This window comes from Poecilia mexicana, unplaced genomic scaffold (assembly GCF_051168715.1).
Source record: "Poecilia mexicana isolate PSO_F unplaced genomic scaffold, ASM5116871v1 scaffold_13, whole genome shotgun sequence".
NCBI classification, from domain to species: domain Eukaryota; kingdom Metazoa; phylum Chordata; class Actinopteri; order Cyprinodontiformes; family Poeciliidae; genus Poecilia; species Poecilia mexicana.
Window position 1 is genome coordinate 9,591,779 of NW_028263382.1, and position 22,782 is coordinate 9,614,560.

Here is a 22,782-nt window from a genome sequence, read left to right on the forward strand (position 1 = left end):
TTTTTTTGTCGTGAATTTCTTCAGAATGTAGACGATCTCAGTTTTTATCCCATAATTGTGGAAAACTGCATCATTTTTGTGCAAATTTCCAACTTTAGTATCAACCTGCAGACACGTACTTCTCCTCTGTGGTATTGTTTTTTTTTTACCAAGTTCATTTTAATTAGAAGTCTTGTTTTATGTTTTGTATCGAAGGTATGTGTATACAGCATAATTTTGCTTTGCTTTGCATTCATCTTAAAATAAAAGGACATCTGGGAAACACAAACAGTTGCTCACATGCAGAGACGTGTGATTTTTAAGTCAGCAATTTGTTTTACGTCCAGAAAGGTGATGGAAAGCAAAGGTTAACGTCTCTAGATTGTTTCTCTGATTAATTTGAGCAGCTTCCCAGTTCGCTTTGTTTTTTTAAAAGCTATTTTAAGACCTCTGGGGGGATGCTGCATCCCAGGGGAGACAATCAAACACTACTGGGACCATGGAAGGTTAACCATCAGCTGCTCTGATTTAGGAGGAGGTGGAGGGAGGAGGAGGGATGCTGACTCCGCTTCTGCGCATGTCCTCCATCCGTCTGCACTGGAGTTTCACTCTGGCTGCAGCGAGGAACTTCATCAAAATCACACACATTCCTCACTGAAAAGATAAATTAAGCAAGCTCACTTCATTTTAGTTCCCTGATTATTTGAAGCAGTCATATTTACAGGCAGTGAAAAGGAAAAAAAGAAAACCTGAGAGGATGTCAGGTACCAAACAGCTCAAACCGTAGCGAGAGCTCTCAGCCAGGTGTGAGTGATGCTGATGGCGTTTCAGAAACACCTGGGATCCGTTCGCTTGGCTTTGCTGTGATCGTTCAGTCAGACGCAGCTGAAGAAGATGGAGGGAACACTGTGAGCCTCGTTCACAAAGCAAAAACAGACTTTCTCTCTGTTTTGTTTTAATTTCGCAGGTCATGGCAGAAATTTGTCTCTGGATTCTGAATCTGGATGGCATTCTGAGCTAAATGTGTCAGCATTGGTTGCCCGTTGTTGCCTGGGAGACTAAATGTGAAAAGTCAAAAGCAGCAAACTGAGAGTCAAGCTGATTGATTTGATTCAGCTTGGGACTTCAGATTTAGGATTTAGAGGTTTAAGGTTCTTAAAGGGGCGGTATGATTTATTTTCCAGGGACATAGTGTTATTTTATAGTTATGTTACCTTCACTTCCTGAAAAATTGCTGTAAATATCAAATATGATGTAAAAGAAATCTGACACTTTCCAACCCTCCACCTTCGTCATCATAATGCTTCTCATTTTGCTGCAATATTCAATATTACAATATTCTTGGACAGAAAAATATTTTACACAATAAGCTCAGTAATTTACACAATAATTTTATGATTATATGATAAAAAATTACATGATCAAATTTTCTAAGAAACTGAATTTTGGGGTTTCAGTCGCTGAAAGCCAAGATTCATGTTCTAATGTATCTACAGGTAATAAATCTGCACAAGAGTTTCGATTTTTTTGAGCTAAACTACTGAAACAAATGACCTGTGATGGTAATCTAACTCAGATTACCATCAGATTACACTTGGTTCACCAAGTGTGGAAATATTATATCTTAATATTTATGCATAGACTGAAACATCTCCACTATATTAACAAGTTTGCTTACATGAATGGTTGTAGGTAACAAAACAAAATGATTACCAGTTAAAGTTCATCCAATTGCAGGTTTTCTTTTTATTACAAGTGTTTTATTAATTTGAGAAGTGACTGTGTTGAGCCCTCGGGGGGAAGCAGGCTGCAAACTTTTCTTTTCTGACATTTCAAAACACATCAAACTTCCTCAATTTTAGAACGACATATTTTATCCTTTAGCATATCTCCACTGCATTAACTTCTGGGACCTCTTGGGGGAAACGTATTAGCAAACCTTTTATGATGGCTGAGTCGATTAAAGGCTGTCGTCTGCGTCTCTGTGCGAGCGACTTTTATTAGACCCAAGTCGACAATCCCCGAGGTGGAAACGTGTGATAATGTCTCCCGCGAGAGGAGAGGCGTAAACTCATTGGTTTACAGTACGATCGTTTATTATGGGCGACCCCGACGCGACCTCGTAACGCACACACTGAAAACAAGAGCAGAAAAAGGAGGCAGCTTCATTTCTAGACACTGTGAACAATCTGTTTGTGCAGAAGGAAAGGTTATTATACTGCGAACAAGCTGCGGCGGAACGACACACTTTTCACGCAGACAGGAAGGTTTTTTAGTCTTTTGACAACAGAGGGAAGATTTATTAAAAAAACATGTGAGACTCGGAGTAGATAAAGCAGTTATTGGAATGAGTTGCAGAGTGGTACAGAGAGCTGCACCCTACTGATCAATGCATGAAACACTCCACTGTTATCCAGCTCAATGAATCGGATATGCAAATACACTGTGTCCATTAACCATTCAATCACTGTAATGTAATGACTCGTATTATTGGCTGTGGGTGTGCACCTCAGAAGTCATTTGGATTGATTTTTTTTTCCTTCTTCCAATACTCGTCCTACTGGAGCCTGAACGATTCACAGCAGCATGAAGTTTCCCGCAAGGCAACAATATGTCTGAGATGTGTTTTATCCAGAGTCAATGGGCGGTTCTGACCCGCAAAATGAACCGACTCCTGACAGAAACAAAACTTATGAAAGTCACGGGGCTGAACGTTTACTCGCCTTTAAACCTGAACTTGAACCTGTCGCTACCGTGAAGAAGAAAAAATAAAGATTTTCTGCTCTCTGCAGTCTGATACCACAAGTTTTACTCTCCGATTTTGACACAATCTAATTTTTTTGAATTTTGTAGCCAAAGAGGAGCACATTTTGAAAACAAAAAGCTTCCCCGTTGTGTCCCGGAGGTAGTTTTATAGAGGGAAAGTGGTAGGATTCCTCTCACAGCTCTACAAAGCGGAACGGAATGGATAGATAAATAAAAAAAAAAGAAAAAGCTGGACAGCCATGCATGTTAAAAGCCTAAGTGCCATCAAAGCCCCTTGGGCTACAAAGGGCTCTTTTAGCAAATGGATGGCAACAGCTGCAAACTCTGGGCTGTTCTTAATGTGCACAGTGCAGATGTCTGCATTCGAGTCCCACAGTCTGAGACAGATCTGCCTAGCGCTACACTAGGCCTCTCTCATCATATCGCCGCAGCTTCATTAGGCTCTGAACTGCGTATCAACAGCTGTCTGACAGTTTTCGCTCTCCAATTAAAGCCAAAAAAGTTACACTGATCCCCATCAAAGCCTTGCGTCAGATACTGTGGGCATCCCTTTATCTCTGATGTGTTATACGAACACATCCCGAGTCTTTCAGCTCCTTTCTTGGTTACATAAACTGTGAAGATGGAAACAACAACAACAAAAAAAAACAAGACTACTGGAAAAATAACTTGTTAACTCTCTGTATCATGTTAATCCAGGACATTTTGTGGGTTAAAGTGATGACTCCAGCTGCAATTCATGCCTTTGAACCTCCTTCAAATATTTAAATTGTTCTTTTTTTCTTCACAATCTACCAAAACTGCCGTTTTTTTTTCCTACCACACTTTTAAATTCAGTGGGCAGCTGTCTAAAAACCATTTTCTTGTGCTTCTTGTGGATTTGTATGTTATAAATGCACACAGACCACTGAAGTGGACACTAATGCATCATAAAATACTCTATCAACTACTGGCCATCAGCTGCTGATGCAAGAAATTATTTTTGTTAAATCCAATATGGCCGACCCGGTCCCTCCTTCTACTGTAGACGACTCTTGCAGGTAAAAAAAAAAAAGTGACATCATATAACCCCTAAAGAGCAATACTACTGATGGATTTTTGTATTTGGAGAAAATTTCAATTGATCACCTAAAAAAAATAAAAAAAATAAAATTAACAAAATTTTATTCCCTACCTTTTTTTATGCCTTAAGAAAATAAAAAAAAAATTGGAAAAAAATCTTGACACATATCTAAGCCCGTCAGCATCTTTAGCCAAATGTAATCGTTTGGATCAACTTCTCTGTTCGACTGACCGGCACGTGGCTCTGCAATGTGATCACAATGCCCTTTCAGTTTTGTTCAACCAAATTTATTTACAGAACAAATGTTTTGGGTGTGACAGTTTACAGGCACAGTAAAAAAAAAGTAATCCAACTGAAGCACCTGCATGAGACACAGAGACATTACGGTTATCGGGAAAAGGCTGCAGTTACCAAAAATAAATTAATTAAAAAAAAGCCGGAAATGTGCTGCAAACATGGACCATGTTCGGTCAGATGACACATTTATCCAATCAGTGGACTGGGACAGGTTGACTATTGAACTCATTTAATGCTCAAAACAAATACAAGTTACTTTACTGGGTCATCACAATTGAACAAGAGATTTTTTTTATTCTTATATCTGTAACACCCTCAGAAATATACATTCACATGGCTGCATACAAACAGATTTATTTATTTTTTTGTACTTTTTGAGATTCTTTCAGCGACACCATTTTGACAGACTGTATGCATTACCCCCTTTGTATGACAGTGAAGTCACTATTGGCATGTTAAAAAGGTACTAGAGGAGCGGTTTTTAGTCGAGACTTTGGGAAAAAGCTATCCATCAACTTCATCTATCCATCACCGAGTCTCCATGTTTGCAGTCAAATAAGGTTTATTTTACACAACAGGCTCCCTATTAAACCCAGACTATAATCTCAACTTTATGTACAATATTTACAGTGGAATGTTAAACATACAGAATACAAAAAGTAGGATTAGGATGGAATGAAGTTACAGTCACTATTATAAAATAGAAAGTCAGAACACCTCAGTAATATGAATGTTAATATTTAGCAATATACATTTTAACCCCAAAGTATTTATCTTTTTGTTGTTGTCTGAGAAGCAGTAGTGGCAGTGGTTTCATAACAGAAGCAGAAAACAAAGTCAGATGAAACCATAAGTTTGTGCTTTCAAATGGGGGCGATGTTCATTAATTCATACATGCAAGTTTCGTTTCTTTTTACTGGATTAGAGTCGCTGTTGTTGTGCTTAAAAGCTTAGAAGAACGTCGGCAATCTGATCTGAGGCTGCAGGATTTATATTTCTGCCTGATTCAGAAATTCAACATTGAGTGCTGTGTTAATTTGTTAGATGTTTTTTGTGTGATCCAGTATGCAGTGTTAGTAAAGTGCTGGGATGAAGACTAACTAGGTTCCACTGCATGTAAACGATCATTTGTGTTAAACGGAGATTTTTGTTTTGTTCCGGACAAAAAAAAAACCCCGAGTGTGTTTTAATTAGATGTTATTTGGATAGACACAATTGTGAAGAAGAAGAAAAATTCCAACATACACTTTTATTTTCAAATACAAATTTTGAAAGGTGTGCATTTGTTTTAACTTCCTTTACTCTGAAACCCCGAAAGAAAATCTAGTGTTGCACTTAAAAAAATCCTGAAGCTTTGGGATGTTGGTTAGATAATGTTAGTGGACAAATGTTAAACTTAATCAGTTTGTTTTAAAGTTTCAGAAATGTTAGCTTAAGATTTTTTGAAACTCTATTAAAAACCACTAAAAAAGGTTTAATCATAAAAAACAACATGAATTTAAGACCAACATGCAGCGTAAAAAAATAACAAAATAATAAATTAATACCTTAAATAAGGTGAAATGCTGTTTGACTTCAGTGCTTTTACACCCAGTCAGAAAAGGCTTTGTTATATTATTGGCGGTTTGGGACGACGGGTTTTTAGCCAGCTGTAAATATTGCAGCTGTCCAACCAAACCTTGAGTAAATACACACTTTCCCACGATGATGATGCTAGAATGTGTTGACTTTAATTGCCTTCCTATAAGCTCTTATCAGGAAAAAGTAAGAAATGTGTTTATTGTAAATCAAGATGAATGGATAAAAGCACAAATTGAAAATGTAACTAGTTAGCAGGAAGCTGCTGTGAAAAATCTGGACACCTATTAAGGTCTAAATTTCAGCTGAACTTACAAATCCTTAAAGATTCTGCAGAAACACTGAGAAGTGCGTCATCGTGAAGTATCCACAAATTAGAAATCTAATGTATGAAAATGTTTGCAGGTGGTTATAATTTATTTAATTTGGGGGTATCAGTGTAAAAGAAGATGATGCACCAAACCTCACAGGTTGATTTGAACATTTTTCTTCTACTTCACATTTCTGAATCTTTTTTTTTTTTTTTGTCTATTATATAAAACCTCAATAAAGCACACAATTTGAAAAAAAAACAAACAAAAGAAGTATGAATACTTTTACAAGAATTGTGTCCAATAGTTTCTTTTAATTCATCTATTTGGGGAATGAAGAGCTTAAATAAACAGGAAGTGGTTGCCGTGACTACCTCACCCCTCCTTCCTTTGATAGGCACTGAATAAAAAGAACAAAAAACATAAAACGTGCTTTGTTTTCTTACAACGCTGTGGTTCAAACTATTTCTGACTAAACAAGAAAGCATTTCCCCTGCCTGTGTGAGAAAACCAAACTTTTTTTTGTCCACAGTGACAGAAGAAACTGGCTACTGTCGCTCGGTTTATTTTGAGTCATGTACTGTCTCTTTAAAACTGAAATAAGGCCATTGAAAAATGGATCAGAGGAGGACTTCTAATAAGAACAACAGAAACCTCACTGTTCAATGCTTGTTTGTGTATATTATACAATATAGATTGAGGCTCATGATTAACATGCTCATCTAAAAGCATACAGTAGACAAGCATGGACTGAAAAACATTCACATCTGCAAGAAAATCCTCTCACAGGGGCGTTTTTTTGTGTTCTTTATCATTTCAACATATATTTATATAGGTATTTTTGTATTAACTGCAATATTGTCGCTGGGTACGGCGTACCGATGAAATCATAGCTCTGCCAATACAGACGACAATACAAAAAAAAGGAGGATATTGTCGTCTTTCTAAGCTGCAAATGAGGACAAAAACACACTGGGATTGACTGGGAAAAAGAAAAAAAATACCAACAAATGCACTTCCACTCCCACACACAAAAAACATGCATAAAATAAGGCTTAATACAGTATTTATAGTGTTCAGAGCCAGTCAGATATGTTGTTTACATCCACAGATTTACTGCAGTGCCTCTCTTATCTCTGATTTTTCACATTGAGATTTTTTTTTTTTGAAGCAAATATATTTTGCTGATCGTGTAATGGAGCTCCGAGCCGAGGAGGAGAGAAAGTCTTTCTGCTATACTAGCATCCACTGGCACTTGCTAACAGCATTTTTAAAAACAGATACAGGTATATACTGTATAACGGTGGCATAAAGAGTCAGTGCGTCCCCATATGCAGAAATAAATCTTGACATTAAAGAAAAAAAAAAAGAATTCATTACTGCAAAATCACCCCCCAAAAATAGCTGGAATTCATTCAGAAAGAAACATCACTAAAGCAGCAGCCAAGTTCTTACGCTGCTTTCTTGCTTCGCAGCAAGATCCCTTTTACTTGTTAAAATATTTTCTCTGTTAGCGTAAATAAAAGCATCAGTTGACATTTCCCCTCCGATCCGAGTCCTCTGAGTCCACGGACGACTCCTGGTGGAAAATGAGGTTGATGTTAGCCAGTTCTTGGGTAAACAGTCTCAACTGGAGAGGCAGAATCATTACTGAGAAATTCCTCAGACACTTTTTCGCTGACATCCATTTTGAGGAAAAAGGGGGTCGGAACCAAACGTAATTATGACAGCTCAACACACGCATAAAAACAGGAAAGGAAAAACACCCAGGCGTTTCATTAAAGTGGTAAGATTTTTGAGCGCATGTACACAGGTCAAACTGTTCAAGTCAAGTGACAATCATGACATTTCCGAGCACTATTAGTGATCCTGTGAGACTCAGCGGATGTCTTTTCCACATAATTACCCACAAAAACATTCGTACCTTTTGAACTTTTACACATTTTGTCTCATTATGACCACAAAATTCAATGTTATGGGATAAATCCACACAAACGAGGGCAAAACGGTGGAGTAGATGGAAAACGATGCGCAATCTCACAAATCTAGAAAATGTGGGTTTGTTCATTTTCCAATTAAAGAATGAAGGCATCTGTAATTTTTACCATAAGCAACATAATCTATAAAAAAATGCACACAATCACATTGTATTATTTTTAAGTAGTTTGAATTTTACTGCATGAAACACGTATTTGATCACCGACCAATAAGCAGGAATTAAGCCGGTAGTTCGTCATTAAGAAGCTCTCCTATCTTCCACTCCTTGCTTGCCCACAAAACCAATCAGACTCCAACCTCTCCACTAGGGGGAACGTTTTTAAATCCGCTCCCCCCCCCCATATATTCGACTTTTTACAGCAGCCTGAACGGCCAAATCCCAATTGTTCTCAAAGCGTTTGCAGTCTAAACGCTCATGTTGGATTTTATTCAACTATTACATCACTGATGTGAGACATGCATCGTAACTCTGCACCAGCAGAAACCAGGCGCAATAAATCTGGACGTAAACAATGACTGCAAATTATTATTCAGAAAATTCTGGACTTACAGAGCATCACATCACAATCCCACCTGTCCTGGTTCCGACTGCGCGCCTAAACGTACTTCTCTACTGAGGCTGCAGTCAGTGCTCAACAAAAGGCCTGTGCTAAGCTAAGCTTTCTCTTTACTGGCTACCTTTTTGTTGTGATCTTTTGACGGTACCGCCAACTCCCAGGTTCACTGCCAAAACACACAATCTTATAACGTATTTTTTGTCTAGTTTCTAGTGAAAACATCGTATTTGTACTGGACATGAGACTAAAAATACTTGGTAAGATTTGGAGTTTTTGCAGTGAAACTGATCCAGGAACTGTAGCATCCATTATTACAGCGCGATGCTACGTGGAGTCGACTTTCAGTCTATTTGGGGTCTGATTGCTACTAAATAGTAGTATGAACATCATGACCTGCTGTAGGAATGTGTCCACAGAGACCAAAGGGACAAAGTGTTGGTCCAATCTCATTTGGAGTGGGGCTCCATGCAGGATTTCACCAGTGATGATGAGAAAGTTCAGGAATCGGCTCAAAACTACCGGATAATCTGGTCAGTAACCTGGTCCTGAACTACGCAGAACAATTCTACCAAATACTTCTTTCATGCCAAATTACATATTTTTTTGATCAAACAATGTGATTTTCTGGATTTGTACTCATTTAACATGATGGAAACGTTAGCAATACAAAATATATATCATTGAATGTTATTATGTTACCACCATGTGTCTGTATGGCTCAGTAGACTGACACCCTTTTATTAAAAATAAAAAACAGCAAATAAAGTCCAAGATGGGGCTTGAGAAGCATCAACAATGTCTTTGGAGAAGGACAATAACGCGCTTTCGCCATAAATGTTGCACGTCTGTACAGCAAGTTTTCTTTTTTTTTATCTTTTCTTTTTTTCCTGAAACATTTGACCATAAACTTTTAAACACTTTAAGCTCCACCTGTAAAATATGTCAGACACATAACTCTCATTTCTCTGCAGATCATACAAAAAGAGAATATAAAAATGACAAATTTGCAATTGCTAATGACAAAAATAAACAAACCAAACCAAAGGAAAATAAAAAAAACCATACATCCAGTGTAGGACTTTCACGAATGTGCTCAGCAAAACCTCAACCTGTTCTTTTTTTTATACATTTAATACATTTATAACATGAAAAATAAAATACACAACAGTATTGACCAATCACCTTTCTGGCCTTGGAGCCACATTGAGTCCATTTACATACCTTAGTTTGTATTCTTTGCCCATTAACGTGATGAGAGCGACACCAATGCTGTCATGTTGAGAAGTCGTGTCCTGGACTTTAAATAGACCCTTGATTTTTCTAACAGTGATTAGTTGGATGGAGTCTGATGCGGGGAGGGGGGGTGAGCTGGAAATGCCACTGCGGGAGGTGCAGGTTGATGGATGTGAGGGTGGGGAGGTGAAGGGTGAGGTGGGATGCAGGTGAGGGACGACAGGTTGCTTGGCGGTTGCATGCCTCTACACGTACCACTCTTTCTTAGAAATGACAGAGCCGTCGGTTTGAGAGATCATATCGTCGGCAATTTCAGGTTCTGGGTCGTACTGGAAGGCCAGAGTCCGCTCCCCGTAATCCCGGCTCTCCCCCTCATCCACAGTGAAGTACGGTCTCTTCAGGTCCTCGGATTCGGTGTCGAAATTCCGATCGCTCGCCTCGAACCCCCCGGTGTTGCTGATCTGGGTGGGCTTCTTCTCGTCGTCCGAGTCGTCCGGGTACTGGAGGTTCTTGGGGATGGGGGGGTGCGCGGGCATGGCGCCCGCCTTGCTGTACCCGTTCCCAAAGACGTGCTTCTTGGTGCTGTAGTCCCCCTTGAAGGTGCGCTGGCGGCGACGCAGGAACACGAAGAGCAGTATTGCCGCCACGATCACCAGGATTACTCCCCCCACAGCGCCCCCGATGGCGGCACCTGCATTGTGCTGCTCCGGAGGGATGCCGTTGCCCCTGGGTGTCGGGTTGATAGGGAGGTCTGGGTAGGAAAAGACAGATGGAAGGGAGTGTGTCAGTGCTCTGGTGGGAGGAGGTGCAACTGTGCAGGTGCATTTTTTTTTTTCAAAACAAAAAAAAGGAGAGATGATGTAAGGGAGACGAGGACGGAAAAGCAAAAGGGAAAGGAAGGACCCCCACCGGACGCCCACAGCCAAGCCCACCCAGTCCCACTGGAGCCCCCAGTGTTGAGGACGACGACATGCAGTTCAGACACGGACAGACCGACACCGACCCCCGGCGGACCGGACAGAGACATGTTCAGCAGCATGCATCAACCAGAAATTTTAACCATTCATTTAGAAAGCAGCAGCAGGAGTGTTTTTACGGCGCTATGAAGGTAATCGCCTCTTGTTTTGCTACTTGAACGTTTCAGATCAAACTAATTCAAATAGACAAAGACAAACACACCAATTTATGGTTTAATTGCTCCCTAAATCTAGCAACTAACCGTCCCACCTTTGGGGCAAACAACTCTTTTCCAGGTGTAATGTCACACCAAAGCATCTGAATTTAATTTCAGCCAGGACTTTGACTAACCAAAGTCTTCATTTCCATGCTTTTGGCCTTCCGGCGTTGGATAAGGATGTACTTTTGAGTCAAAGTTCAGTGATTTGCAGTTGAAATCAAACCAAAACACAATCAGGCAATACTTACATGATGACCTAAAATTAGGCACCGATCTTATCTATCTTAAAAGTTAATTCATGATTAAACAAGTCGATTTTCACACAGTCAGTTTGGTTTCAGCAGCTTTTTCCCTAAAAAAAAAACCCTTTTTTTCTTTTTTTTAAAGCACAGCTCAATTTGTTGGATTTAAAACATCAAAGTGACCAAAACATAATCAAAAAAGGGAGTTTTTAAAACACTTTTTCATCTTTTGAATGAATCAGCTTAAAATAAACATAGTGGAAGGCAGACAACAGAGGAGTCCGACATGAAGTAGCTCCACAAGACGTCTTCATCAGCTGTGCAGAGGTAATGAAATGAGAGAGCGCCGCCTGGGATGATTATCAGCAGCCAAGCATACGCAGACACAAAGCACCGAGAGAGCAGATAAACACGGAGCTCATCCACCGGAGCAGCCGAGCGACACACCGAAGAGACGGCATCACTTTAAAAGAGGAAATGTGTCGTTTTTATAGAAAGGACCACAAAGAAAGAAGGGAAATAACATGAAAGATATGCGTTAATATAGAACGCAACATAATATGGCACTATTAACTTACAGCTGGCTGCATATGACGCAGCATTCATGTCTGAGGGTAAAGTGAGACATCGTAGTCAGTCCATTTCTTTTCACAGAACAAAACTTCATGGGAAAAACCAGCATTTACTACTCAGATAATTCGATCAAAGAAAAGGGAAGCTTTTTGTTCGAGAAGCTTTCCCGCTTTTGATATGATTACTAGTTTGGCCTTTGCTTTGATATCTGCTTTATTGCCGCTCTATTATGAGACGTCTTAATGTAATTGGGATTAGATTTTAACACCGTCCATATGTTCATCTGGAGCAGATAAACATGAGCGCTGACGCCTTGAACGCAGCTCGTTTGCCTTCTGCATCGGCGTCGCCTTCAAGCTGAGTCAAGGGAAACAAAACCCATCAGCACAAGCTTGAAAAACTATTCACACCTCTCAGACGACCGAAAAACTCACTGGATTTTTGCAGGAGTTTGTGTGAAAGAACATGATCCACAGGTTCAATGCGACTGTATAAACAGATACCCCTAAATAAAACCAAATACAACCAACGACATTAAATCAACACAACGCAGAAACGACGGTTTGTCTCGGTCAGCTTTTTAAATCTTGGTGCAGAAATATTTGCCATTTCGTCTTTGCAAAGCAACTGCATCTGGTTTTCGGCGGGATTTAACTAGGCCATTCGAACATTAGATCATCAACCTCTGCTTTAGCCTCAAGTGCTAACCACATTTTCTGGAGAATTGACTTCTAATCAGCTCCTTCTGTCTTCCTGTTTTCTTTTCCCCATAGAAAAACAATAATAAATCCCACAGCATGATGTCGTCACTTCTGGGAAATAGTGTGTTCACTGTGGTATCTAGTGTTGGTCTCCACATGTAGAAACTTTGATTTTGCCCTCATTTGCTGTCCGACATGATTGCTAAGAAGCCAACATGGCGGCAGGTGATGTTATGGTCTTCTTATGAGAGGAAGTAACTTGTGCTGCACTATTTTTTAGAAAACTTAGCATTGCGGTATTGTTGCTGAAAACTGAAATGACAAAATCAATCAAATACTCCTCATCAACTAAACCTCAGTCAACTAACTTCTGCATTCATGGAGTCCTTGAAAGTTGGAAAAACGTACATTTTAAATAAAGCACGCATGTGACATGAAAAGAAACCTGAAACAGTCGACGGGTGCGAATATGAATGCAAGGCATCGCAACAGTGATGCTACGGTGCAAGTCAGCCAAATCAAACCGAACATCACACGGACAAACGGGATGCATTTTAATCTAAAAACATACTAATTTCAAACACAAAAGAAAATCTTTTCAAATGATCAACCTGAAGCCTTGAATCAAATCAGTTACGCTTGATAAGAACCGCTCTTTATTAGAAACGATGAATCTGAGCATAATGCGGCTATGAAAGGATGGGACTGGGTAAAGTTAAGAAGCGACTGAAGCCTTCTTCTCTGCTGTAATTAGAACGGCACTCTATCAGTCCAAAAAGGAGGAACCTCCCGAATGCCGCCGCCTTTCTCCCGAGGCCCGGCTGCAAAGCTCTCCGATTTCTAAAGAGGCGCCGGGCACGGTCTCAAATATCAGCTCAGGTTTTAATCTGACCACCTAATGGGATTATTCAGACACAGGCCTTCATTACACACATCAATGGGAGAGCAGAGCCAGGTCACCCCTGCTGGAGAACGCATCCTTCCTCCAGGCCCGAAGAGGGGCGGAAATCCAGACGATTGAGGAAGTGAAAGCAAAGGGAAAACATTCAGCTGTAATCCTCTTCACTGCCCCTCGCTGACCTCCTCGGCTAAGATCTGGTTTTGCTCTTTTAAATCCTCATTTCAATCTTAATTAGGGCAATTTTCACCCAGGTGGCTAAAATGAGACATTTAGTTTCATTAAAGGGGGTAAAAGACTGTTGAGGTCCAGATCAGAGGCAGTTAAAGGTCCCAACGTCAGCCTTCGAGGTGCTCGCTGTTATCTCCACCCCGAGAAAGGATCAGCTCTATTTCTTCACCACTAACGACGGAAGGAGAGGTTTCATGTAAACACAATAATTATAATATCTCAACAGCAGGTAGGCTTTAGATACTGAACAGGAAACTGGAAGGAAGGGAAGATGGAGGCCCAAAAGAGGGAAAGATAGGAAGTAGAAAACAAAAAAGAAAGGAAGGACATGAACTAAGCAAAAAGGAAAGAAGGAAGATAGTTAAATGCAAGGAGGAAAATATAGGAAACAAAATGGAGAGAAGACTAAAAATAGACAACTAAAGGGGTGCAGGGCACAAGGAAGGAAAGAAAAGAGAGAGGATGGACAAAAGTAACAAACAAAGAAGGAAGGAAAATTACAGAAGAGACTGGAAGAAGGAAGGAAAGAAGAAAATATTTTCCACAGTCCACATTTGCCGTTATGTGGTAACCTTGTAATAAACTTATAAAGTGCGGACTTGAACCAACTCTAAACACTCACAGATTTTTGTGGTGGCCTCCCACCTAAGAAGAACCTGTCCTGGCAAACACAGCTAATGCAAAAAGCTGTGAGGATGCTTTACCCCGATAACCCCGGTGCTATAATTGGAGTACTTTAAAACCTGAGAAAAACACCATCTATTGCTCATCGGGTGCAGCAGCAGAGGAACAGAGCTGTTATTCTGCAACACAGAGAAACTCACAATCTGCCTCTTCTCAGAATGTTACCAAGTCCGCTTCTTCCCCCGTTCTCACCCCCCGCCCCCCACAAGGTCACTTCAGCGGCTTTGCAAACATGAAGATATCACAAGAAAATAACTCTCTACCAGAGCAGCAGAGTCTTGTGTGAACGCAAGAGGAATCTGAGTAGCCATGGTGCAAACTAATCACGTTTCAGAAACAATATTTTCACCAAAACGTGTCTGAAATGCAGGCGATTTAAAAGGCTGCAGGAGAAGGAGAAGGGAGCAAAGACGAGTTCCTCTTTGCTCACCTTCACTACCAGCAACACCTGCCAAGCGGCAGATAAAGACGACCCCAGCAGCAGCTATGATACTGTTCCAGCAAACAAAAACGGGGGGCGTCTATTAGCGGCACAGCGGAAATATGTAGATAGTGGCAGAAACTTTGACTTGCAACGTATAAGACGTGCAGCTAAGATTAATAGGAGGAAGCAAGTTCTGTGATGGGCTATAATTCAGCCCAAAGGCCTAATAGATGCATGCAGGTCAGGAATAACAGGAAATTCTTTGCTTGTTGTAATGCCGCATCCCCATCGTTTAGGATTAATCATACAGCTCTGAACGTTTGACATGATAGAAAGGATGATTTACTGGGTCCAAAGGTTTTAGTGGCAAAATCTGCTTCCTTTACAGATCCATCTGAGGCCGCCGTGTTCACAAAATTATTCATACCGCTTTGCTACAACAACTAACTATGTGTTTTATAGGGATTTTCCTTTATAGACCAACCAACAAAAGCAGCCTAAAATTATGAACTGAAGAGAAAATTTGTGGTTGTGAATCTTTAAACAAACACTTTGCAGAAGTGTCTTTTCCTCCTTTTGTTATAACTGCACATTTTTTGGGACGTGCCACTATGACCTTCCCTGAATTTCTGCCTATTCGTCTCAAGGACAGTCAAATGGAAAGTCTTGCCAGAGAGATTCTGGTCTTTAATTCCAGTTTCAACACAGATGATTGAAATTAATGAGTTATTTCTTGAATTCATCATCAAATTCTGCAAAGTCAAAGGAAGCCATTGATTTGCTTTAAGAGTGCTGAACCTGAGAAACGTATAAAGCTTGCAGTAAAGAGTAACTAAACCCCAAATCAGCTTTTTATTTGGCAGATAAACTGTGTAAATTGAGCCTTATGGGTGCTATCTTTATGCTACCAGTCTCTAATAACAAGACAAAGTTGATAGATTTGTCTCTAGTCTTCTTGGGTTGAGCTTCAATTAACCCCTTCCTCTAAGCCTCACACTTGGCCACGCCCCCAAGCATCTCTTGACTCCGCCCACTTTGGTGCAATTTTTCAAAAATTGTCTGGGATCTTCGCAGAACAGATTATCATATTCTGAGATCAAATTACATACAGTTGGACTCTTTTTGTTATTAAATGTGTGACTTCTCGAGACTTTAATGCAGTAAATCCAAATGCAGGTTACATTTCTCAGGGTTTTCTTTGGTAAAATGGGTGAAGTATTGATTTTTAATTCACGTTAATGAGCCATTTTGAGTGGGGTCACATAAAATCCCATCATAAATAATAATTTGAAGTTTGTGGCTAAAAATCTGGAAAAGTTTAAGGAGCGTGACTAGCTGTGCCAGGCGTTGTAAAGCAGACGAATCGTTAAAAGAGGAAAACGGTAAACAAGTGCAACCCCAATAAAAACAAAAAGGAAAGAAGGAGATCTTGTAGTGGAAATGATTTGCGGCTTCTGAAAAGCAGCAGACTAGATATAGAGCAAAGGTTTGTATTTCAGTGGAAGCCACAGCATAAAACAAACAGCAGGAGTGCCGAATGTTCAAAGATGCTGAAGGAAAGGAGCGTCTGACGCAGAAGGGCCTTTCAGAGCGAGAAAGGAGCTGTTTCCCAACTCTGTCCTGCAGGTTTCTAGGTGTGCTGCAGTCGTGTCTACACACGACAAAAAGGCAGAACAGAAGGAGCTGAACATTCCTGAGACTTAGCAACAATCTCTTGGACAAGGTTATGACAGAGGCTGGGAAAATGAAAAGGATTTCAAAGCGCGGTACAGGGAGTGGTGTGATAATGTGACTAATCGAGGAACAAGCAGCAGACAACAGAGGATCAAAAGGAAACGCAGGAAGAAGTTGGGGAGCGTTGACAGGCGGGAAAAAGGAAGATGGAGAGGAGCGCTTTGGAGAAGTCGGCGACGGTGACAACAGCAAATAAAGAGTGGCATAATGAGCGAATGACGACGGGGACAATCGGAGAAGACGCATTAATTCAGTGGATCCAGAGATCCTCATTACTTCCCCTGTCTGAATTTGCCAGTAGTTGTGAAGTCATGGAAATGTAATTCTGCCACAACGAATAAAAGCTCGTCACTGACGGGAATTAAACATGCTTCATGGGGAGTCGCAGCTGAGGCAAATCTCGCCACTGACTTCTTTCTTCCACATCCACGCTTCCTTTCCTCGCCATTTGTCAAAAATACTTCTCATTTCACTATCACTTATGGAGCAGAACCCACCTCATATGCAGGTAAATGCCACTTGCTGCACTAAAACCTTCAAACCCATAACTCAAATTGAATTTCTTTCTTCCAAACGGCCAGTGGATCAGAAGTGGGGAGAGGGAGCGTGCTGGAGGAGATAACGCAGCGAAACGCTCCCATCAAAACACCAGTGACATCATCTCTGCTTCGCATGTGTGAACATGCGGCAACCTGCAGGATCGATCCTGTCGGAGGAACACAGCAGGGTGCTGCGTGCGTTCTGTCGAAACTGCTCTTCCTGCGCCGCGCAGACGGAAGGAAACCCTTAAACTCGTTCGCATGTCGTCGTGTTTCAGCTACAAAACTCAACGTATTGAGGCTTTATGTGAAATTGAACATAAAACATTTAATGTTTTAGGTAAGTGTCTGAAAAAATGTAAAATACATAACTGAAGTAGGTAGTATATGTTTTTTTTTTTACATGTTTCTTAAACATGTCCTGACAGTATGTGCTCTTTTACCTCCACCCTGTGGTCCTACTGCCATCTACAGAAATTCACAGAAACAACCAATCAGAGTCAGGGGGAGGGTCCGAGCACCGTCAATCACGCTTGTGTACGCGGCAGCTGTAGTATCGGCAGAGAAACATCTTGGAGTTGCAGGAAAACCGTTTATCTGCCACCATGTGTGACCTTGCTAACTAGCTTTGTACGCAGCACTTTATCTGCCTGTTTCAAAAGTTCAAACACTAAATACAATTTTGCATTAATACACACAGTGGAAACTGTCTTGGGACCAGCCTGAAGCCAACATCTACAATCCTCATCTCAACTGAAGGGGTTGCAGCCAATCAGTGGTAAGAAAAAATAACCATACCGCCCCCAAATCAGCTGCTTTGCACCTTTCAAATATTTTAAATATGCTCAACGGAAAAAGCCTTGAGCCGGATCAATTTTCTGCAAATAATTTGTTATGTTCCACAGAAAATCTACAAATTTGTTAAAAATAATCTTGCTGCAGAGATCCGTAGCTCTGACTCGACACAGATTAATAAATCTGTGGCAAACAGGAATGCAGGTTGTTGGTTTAATCAGCTGAGACCAAAAGGAGAACTAACCGATCTGAACATACTTCACCTGCTGAGAAACATGGAGGGAAGCTGCAGAGTTACAGTGAAGCTGGATGGGATGTAATGTTCCCTCTTTGTGTTGGTGTGAAACATGACAACTCAATACGTTTGTGGTTGCAACGTGATAAAATGTGAAGGGTGTGAATACTTCTGGAGACATAACGCTCTCTCTGGTCTCACAATGCGGTGATTCACAGCAGGAATAAACAAAGTTACAGCCATTTTCACAAAGCTGGGAGATCATAAACACAAACGCCACATTAAGGTTGGAAACCCTTCTTTGTGTGTGGTTTTTTTTCTGAGCTCTTGCAGATAATCACTTTGTGCTACAGGGGCCTTTTTCTAATCACTTTAAATGCACTTTTAATGAGCGATGAATATTTACAGCAGCATCTTAACACCAGTGCTCCTTTAAAAACATGTTTGCTCATAATGCAGCATTATTAAACCGTCTCTCCTTTTATTGCCGGCCTGCATGCGGCTCCGGAGCCGAGCGGAAAGGCTGTTATTGGGTCAGCGGCTCGCAGCAAACGGATCCGCACATTAGGACGCGTTGAGCCGGAAAAGGTCAGGGCTCTGTTTGTTTACCGCAACTGTCCTGCTCTCAACTTCTTCTCTAATTGTTTTTATGTATATATTTTTTATTTCTGCTGCCTGGTTGTTACGTTGGGAACGTAGCGAGCGAATCGGCGAGCAGCGTTGGAGCCAGCGGTCAGACTCTGGGACAGCATGTGACCTACTTCATCAGGCTCTCAGGGAGGCGTGGCAGATCCAACACCACACGGCTGGACAGCGAGGAGGACGAGGAGGAGGAGGAAGGAGGATGAGGAGGAGAGATGGGCCGAAGGGGGCTCAGCCAATCCCCCCCCACCGCTCCATCTGTCTGCCACATCCCTCTCCTCTGCATATCCTCCGGAGAGCAGAAACAGCAAGCCATGCAGAAACAAATGTTAAGATAAATCACTTCGATCTCAGCTGCTCTTCTCTCACATGCTCTCCCCGGTGACATTTGCATTTCAAGTGTCCAGTCAGGTCGTTACGTCGTCTTCTTCTCCAAATAATGAAATAAAACCCGTCCGTTCCGGAGAAAAAGGGAGCATCCCTCTCCTCCATTTTACGCAGCGCTTACTCTGGCACGGAACAACGCCGCTTAGGGTTTATGGGCCGGCCTGCGCTGCCCGAGCAACGGGAGCAGTCCGTGCTAATGTCTCATTTGGATAATGAGGTGTGATCTTGGCAGGATCTGAGATGCAGGCAACCCCCGCGCCAGCAGCCGAAGACGTGGGGGCGAGGAAGTCGCTTCATCATCCTAAAGATGCAAAAGCCTGCAGGTTTGAAGATGTCAAAGCAGAAAGTTCAAGGGTGAGGAGAAACACGCAGGAGGAGGTGGAGGTGTGTGTGTGTGTGTGTGGGGTCCTCAAATGTCTGACATAGCTCAGCTTCAAATGAGAGTGTAATAATACACAAGACACACATGTGGCCTTTGGGTCTATGAATAATGCAGGCGGCGATGTGAGACGGCGATGCCGCAATATGGTATAGAGCGCAGATTGAGATGGATGACAGGGAAAGACAAACAAATTTCACATTGCAAAGGGAACCCTGTGCAAAGCTGAGATCGTAACGTCTCTCATCTCTGTTTGGGAACAGAAAGAGACAAATGGCTGAGCAGAGAAGCACCGCTGTTAGATGTCAGTAATATATGGTGCGTTACTCGTTTCATTCAAGGATCTTCTTGCCGTTGTCTTTATAACGCAGAGAGATGGATGTAACGTCACTTTGAGACAAGCAACTTGGACCATAGTAAAATCTACGCAGACCTGCTGTAAAGGGTCTAACAGGTCTGCCAACCTCAAACTCCAAGGTTGGTTGCTGGGATTTTATGGGATAAGTCAACACACAGTGTGAAAGTAATTCAAATCACAAATTAAACGTGTAAAACAGGGTGCTGGGTATCTGCAGGTTTCATTAAGTCAAATTTAAGACTTTTAAAGACATTTTTAATGCTAGCCTGAATAAAATTTAAGACTTTAAAAACTATAAATAGAGGAGTCCTGCTGACTCATATGGGCAGTGAGCCACTAGCAAAAATGAACAACATCCAGCCGAACGATGAGACATTTGCCCTTACCCACGATAGCTGCAAAAAAGCTAGCTAGCTAGCTAGCTAGCGGGAATATAACAGCAACAAAGACGTCTGTGTGTGAGCCAAACTTCTGCCTGACCGAAAAGTCCCACAAGCAAAAGCAAAACATAGGATCGAATCTTCACCATGACATTTAAGACCTTTGATTTGCATATTTAACCAACTTACATTTCTTAAAACTAAATTAAGGACATTTTAAGAGCTTAATTTTACATACATGAGTTTAAGACTTTTTAACATTTTTTACACTCCGGTATGGAGAAAAAAAAAACATTCCCACATCATGATACTGCCACTACCATGTTTTACTGTGGGAATGTGCTGCGTTAGTTTTATTGCACATAAGCCTGAAAGTTCAACTTTGGTTGAACTTGTGGAAAAATCCTAACTGGACTTTCTATGGTTTTCCTACAACTGTGATGCAGCTCCTTAGGTTTGCAAAGTGTTTAACAAGCAGCTAGGCTAACCTTTCTTTCATTTAAGCCTGGGATCGGGGGAACTCCTCCAAGTATTCAAGTTTACACTAAAATTTAAAATATCTACATCAAATGTAGCTTCTCAAACTGAAATGATAAGCTAAAGGCCAAAGTGAGGAGATTGTTTTACAGCGAGACGTTTCCTTCTGCACAAACGCTTGAATATAAGTTTTATGTGATTCAAAATGACAGTATTCTTAGGGGAAGTTGCGTTCTGCTACCAGAGCAGAGTTTTAGCAACTTGAAGAATCGATGCAGAAGTGCCCTCAAGTCGTTCTGGGGCTTGCAGCAGCAAGTTAGATTTCAGTGATGCTGCAGCCAGTATGATAAAATCTTTATCTGATGGACCAGATTTGATCAGATTTTATCAGTCAAATCCCTAAAACGAACCTTCAAAGCGACAGCGTGAATATTCTCTGGAGGATTTATGCCAGGTGCTTTTTTAGCGTCATCATTTTCTCCTGCTGTTGCTTCATCACACCATTTCTGGATGTGATATTTACACTGAGACGTGACATTTTGAGCATTTGGATACAGCTACTGTTCTACATTTGCACCATTTGTCTCCATCACAGATTTTAGTGCGAGTTTATCTTCTAGGTAATTCCTTTTTTTGTGTGTGTTTGTTTTTCACCCCCTCTCATCATCTCTGTGCTTTATCCCCTTAATATCAGTGAAATGTAGGAATTAAAGGATGGAGAAAGCGACAGCCAGCGAGCAGCGGCGGTTGACACAGGCTGTTACGTAAAGTCATGTAAACAGCCTTCTGCCCTCTTTTCCACCTCTGCTCCGCTCCCAGATGCTGTTTGCCTCGGAGCTTATTTCTGCCTTCCATCTTTCGCTACTCGACTAAATTCGAAAAAAATCAGATTCACTGGAGCATCTCGCGCGATCACGTGTTTTATTTACTTATATTTCCACAGAACGCTTCCCAACTTATTTGGTTCATTTTCACCACATGTCGGAGGTTTTATTTTATTTTTTTTTACCATTTTCTCTGGTAACTTGGTTTTCCCCAACAGAAGCTGACTGTTCAGGCAGGCGTGAACAGAAGTTGGCAACGATAGTCCTGTGTTTTCCGAGGCGTCCGTCCTCCTGCCTTCTCTCTAAACTTACGAGAGCGCTCCATCCAGTCTAACCCGTGTGGTGAGGCCCTGCAGCACAACTGGCATAAAAAGAGAAGTACAGCTGATCCATGAGTGGGGGGTGATCTCTGAAAGGTTCACAAACATGATGCCCCCTGACAGATCCGACATCCTTCCAGCTGATCCTGAATAAATGCGCCGTCTTCGTACGGTTTTCTCACACAAACCGGCTCTTATGTGTGAGAGCATAAATCTCAAACTTGGTAAACAAATATATCCAAGAATATGGAAAGCAAAAACTTTCCCACATGTCAATTTACTGTTAACTGCCAAGAATTAAGAAAAAAACAAACCACACATCTGCTTTCTCAGAGGCGATAATGACATAATTGTAAGGCCGTCCCGACAAAACGGCCATTCATCACGCCGCATTATGAGCTGGGAAGAAATTTAAGGTGGCGACATTGATTTGTTTCAAACACAAAAACAGAGCGCGGTGGTGGAAAGCTGATTATCCTAATGAAAGACTGATTTAGCTCTCGTGAGCTGGAGGACGATCTCTGAGGTTTAACCGCTTCACTCAGCCCCTCTTCCTGCGGCTTCCTCCGCCTGCTTGACTGGCATTCCTATTAGACGCTTTGAAACGCTGCCGAGAGTGATTGGTCAAAAAACAACCTCCGTAGTGGCGCTGGTTTAATTGTCTTTACTTTTCAGTGCGGCCTCTGATGCCTGTTGGTAATTAGCTGATTAATCATTTCTGACGACTCGTCAACTTTATCTCTGGAGATTTCTGAACTGCATGTAAATGAGGCGGGAAGCATCACGTGACGCCTCCTCTTCCGCCTTTTCTTCCCTGAGAGCGAGGACAGATTAAAAACCGAGAAGTGCTTCATTAGATTCTGACACCATATCTGCAGAACACGTGTCGTCGTCACCCGTGCGACTTACTATTGTCGCCGCCATCCGAGCTGCGAGCGCCATCCCTAAGCTAATTGAAACAAGGCGCGCCGTGGCCCCCGCCGGTATCTGCAGCGCCGCA

General features: G+C 41.5%; 1 protein-coding gene across 2 annotated transcripts in view; it reads right to left on the reverse strand.

The window, feature by feature from the left end:
* Window positions 1-4,079: 4,079 nt before the first annotated feature.
* Window positions 4,080-22,782, reverse strand: part of nectin1b (nectin cell adhesion molecule 1b) — a 110,924-nt gene continuing 92,221 nt past the window's right edge. Inside the window, exons 6-7 of one of the 2 annotated variants that reach the window (XM_014982723.2) lie at window positions 11,780-11,809; window positions 4,080-10,533 (exon numbers count right to left, since the gene is read on the reverse strand). In XM_014982723.2, the coding sequence (XP_014838209.2) occupies window positions 10,028-10,533; window positions 11,780-11,809 (536 nt within the window). In that variant the 3' untranslated portion in view covers window positions 4,080-10,027. The remainder of the gene's footprint in view (window positions 10,534-11,779; window positions 11,810-22,782) is intronic. The other variant, XM_014982724.2, reaches the window with a different exon arrangement.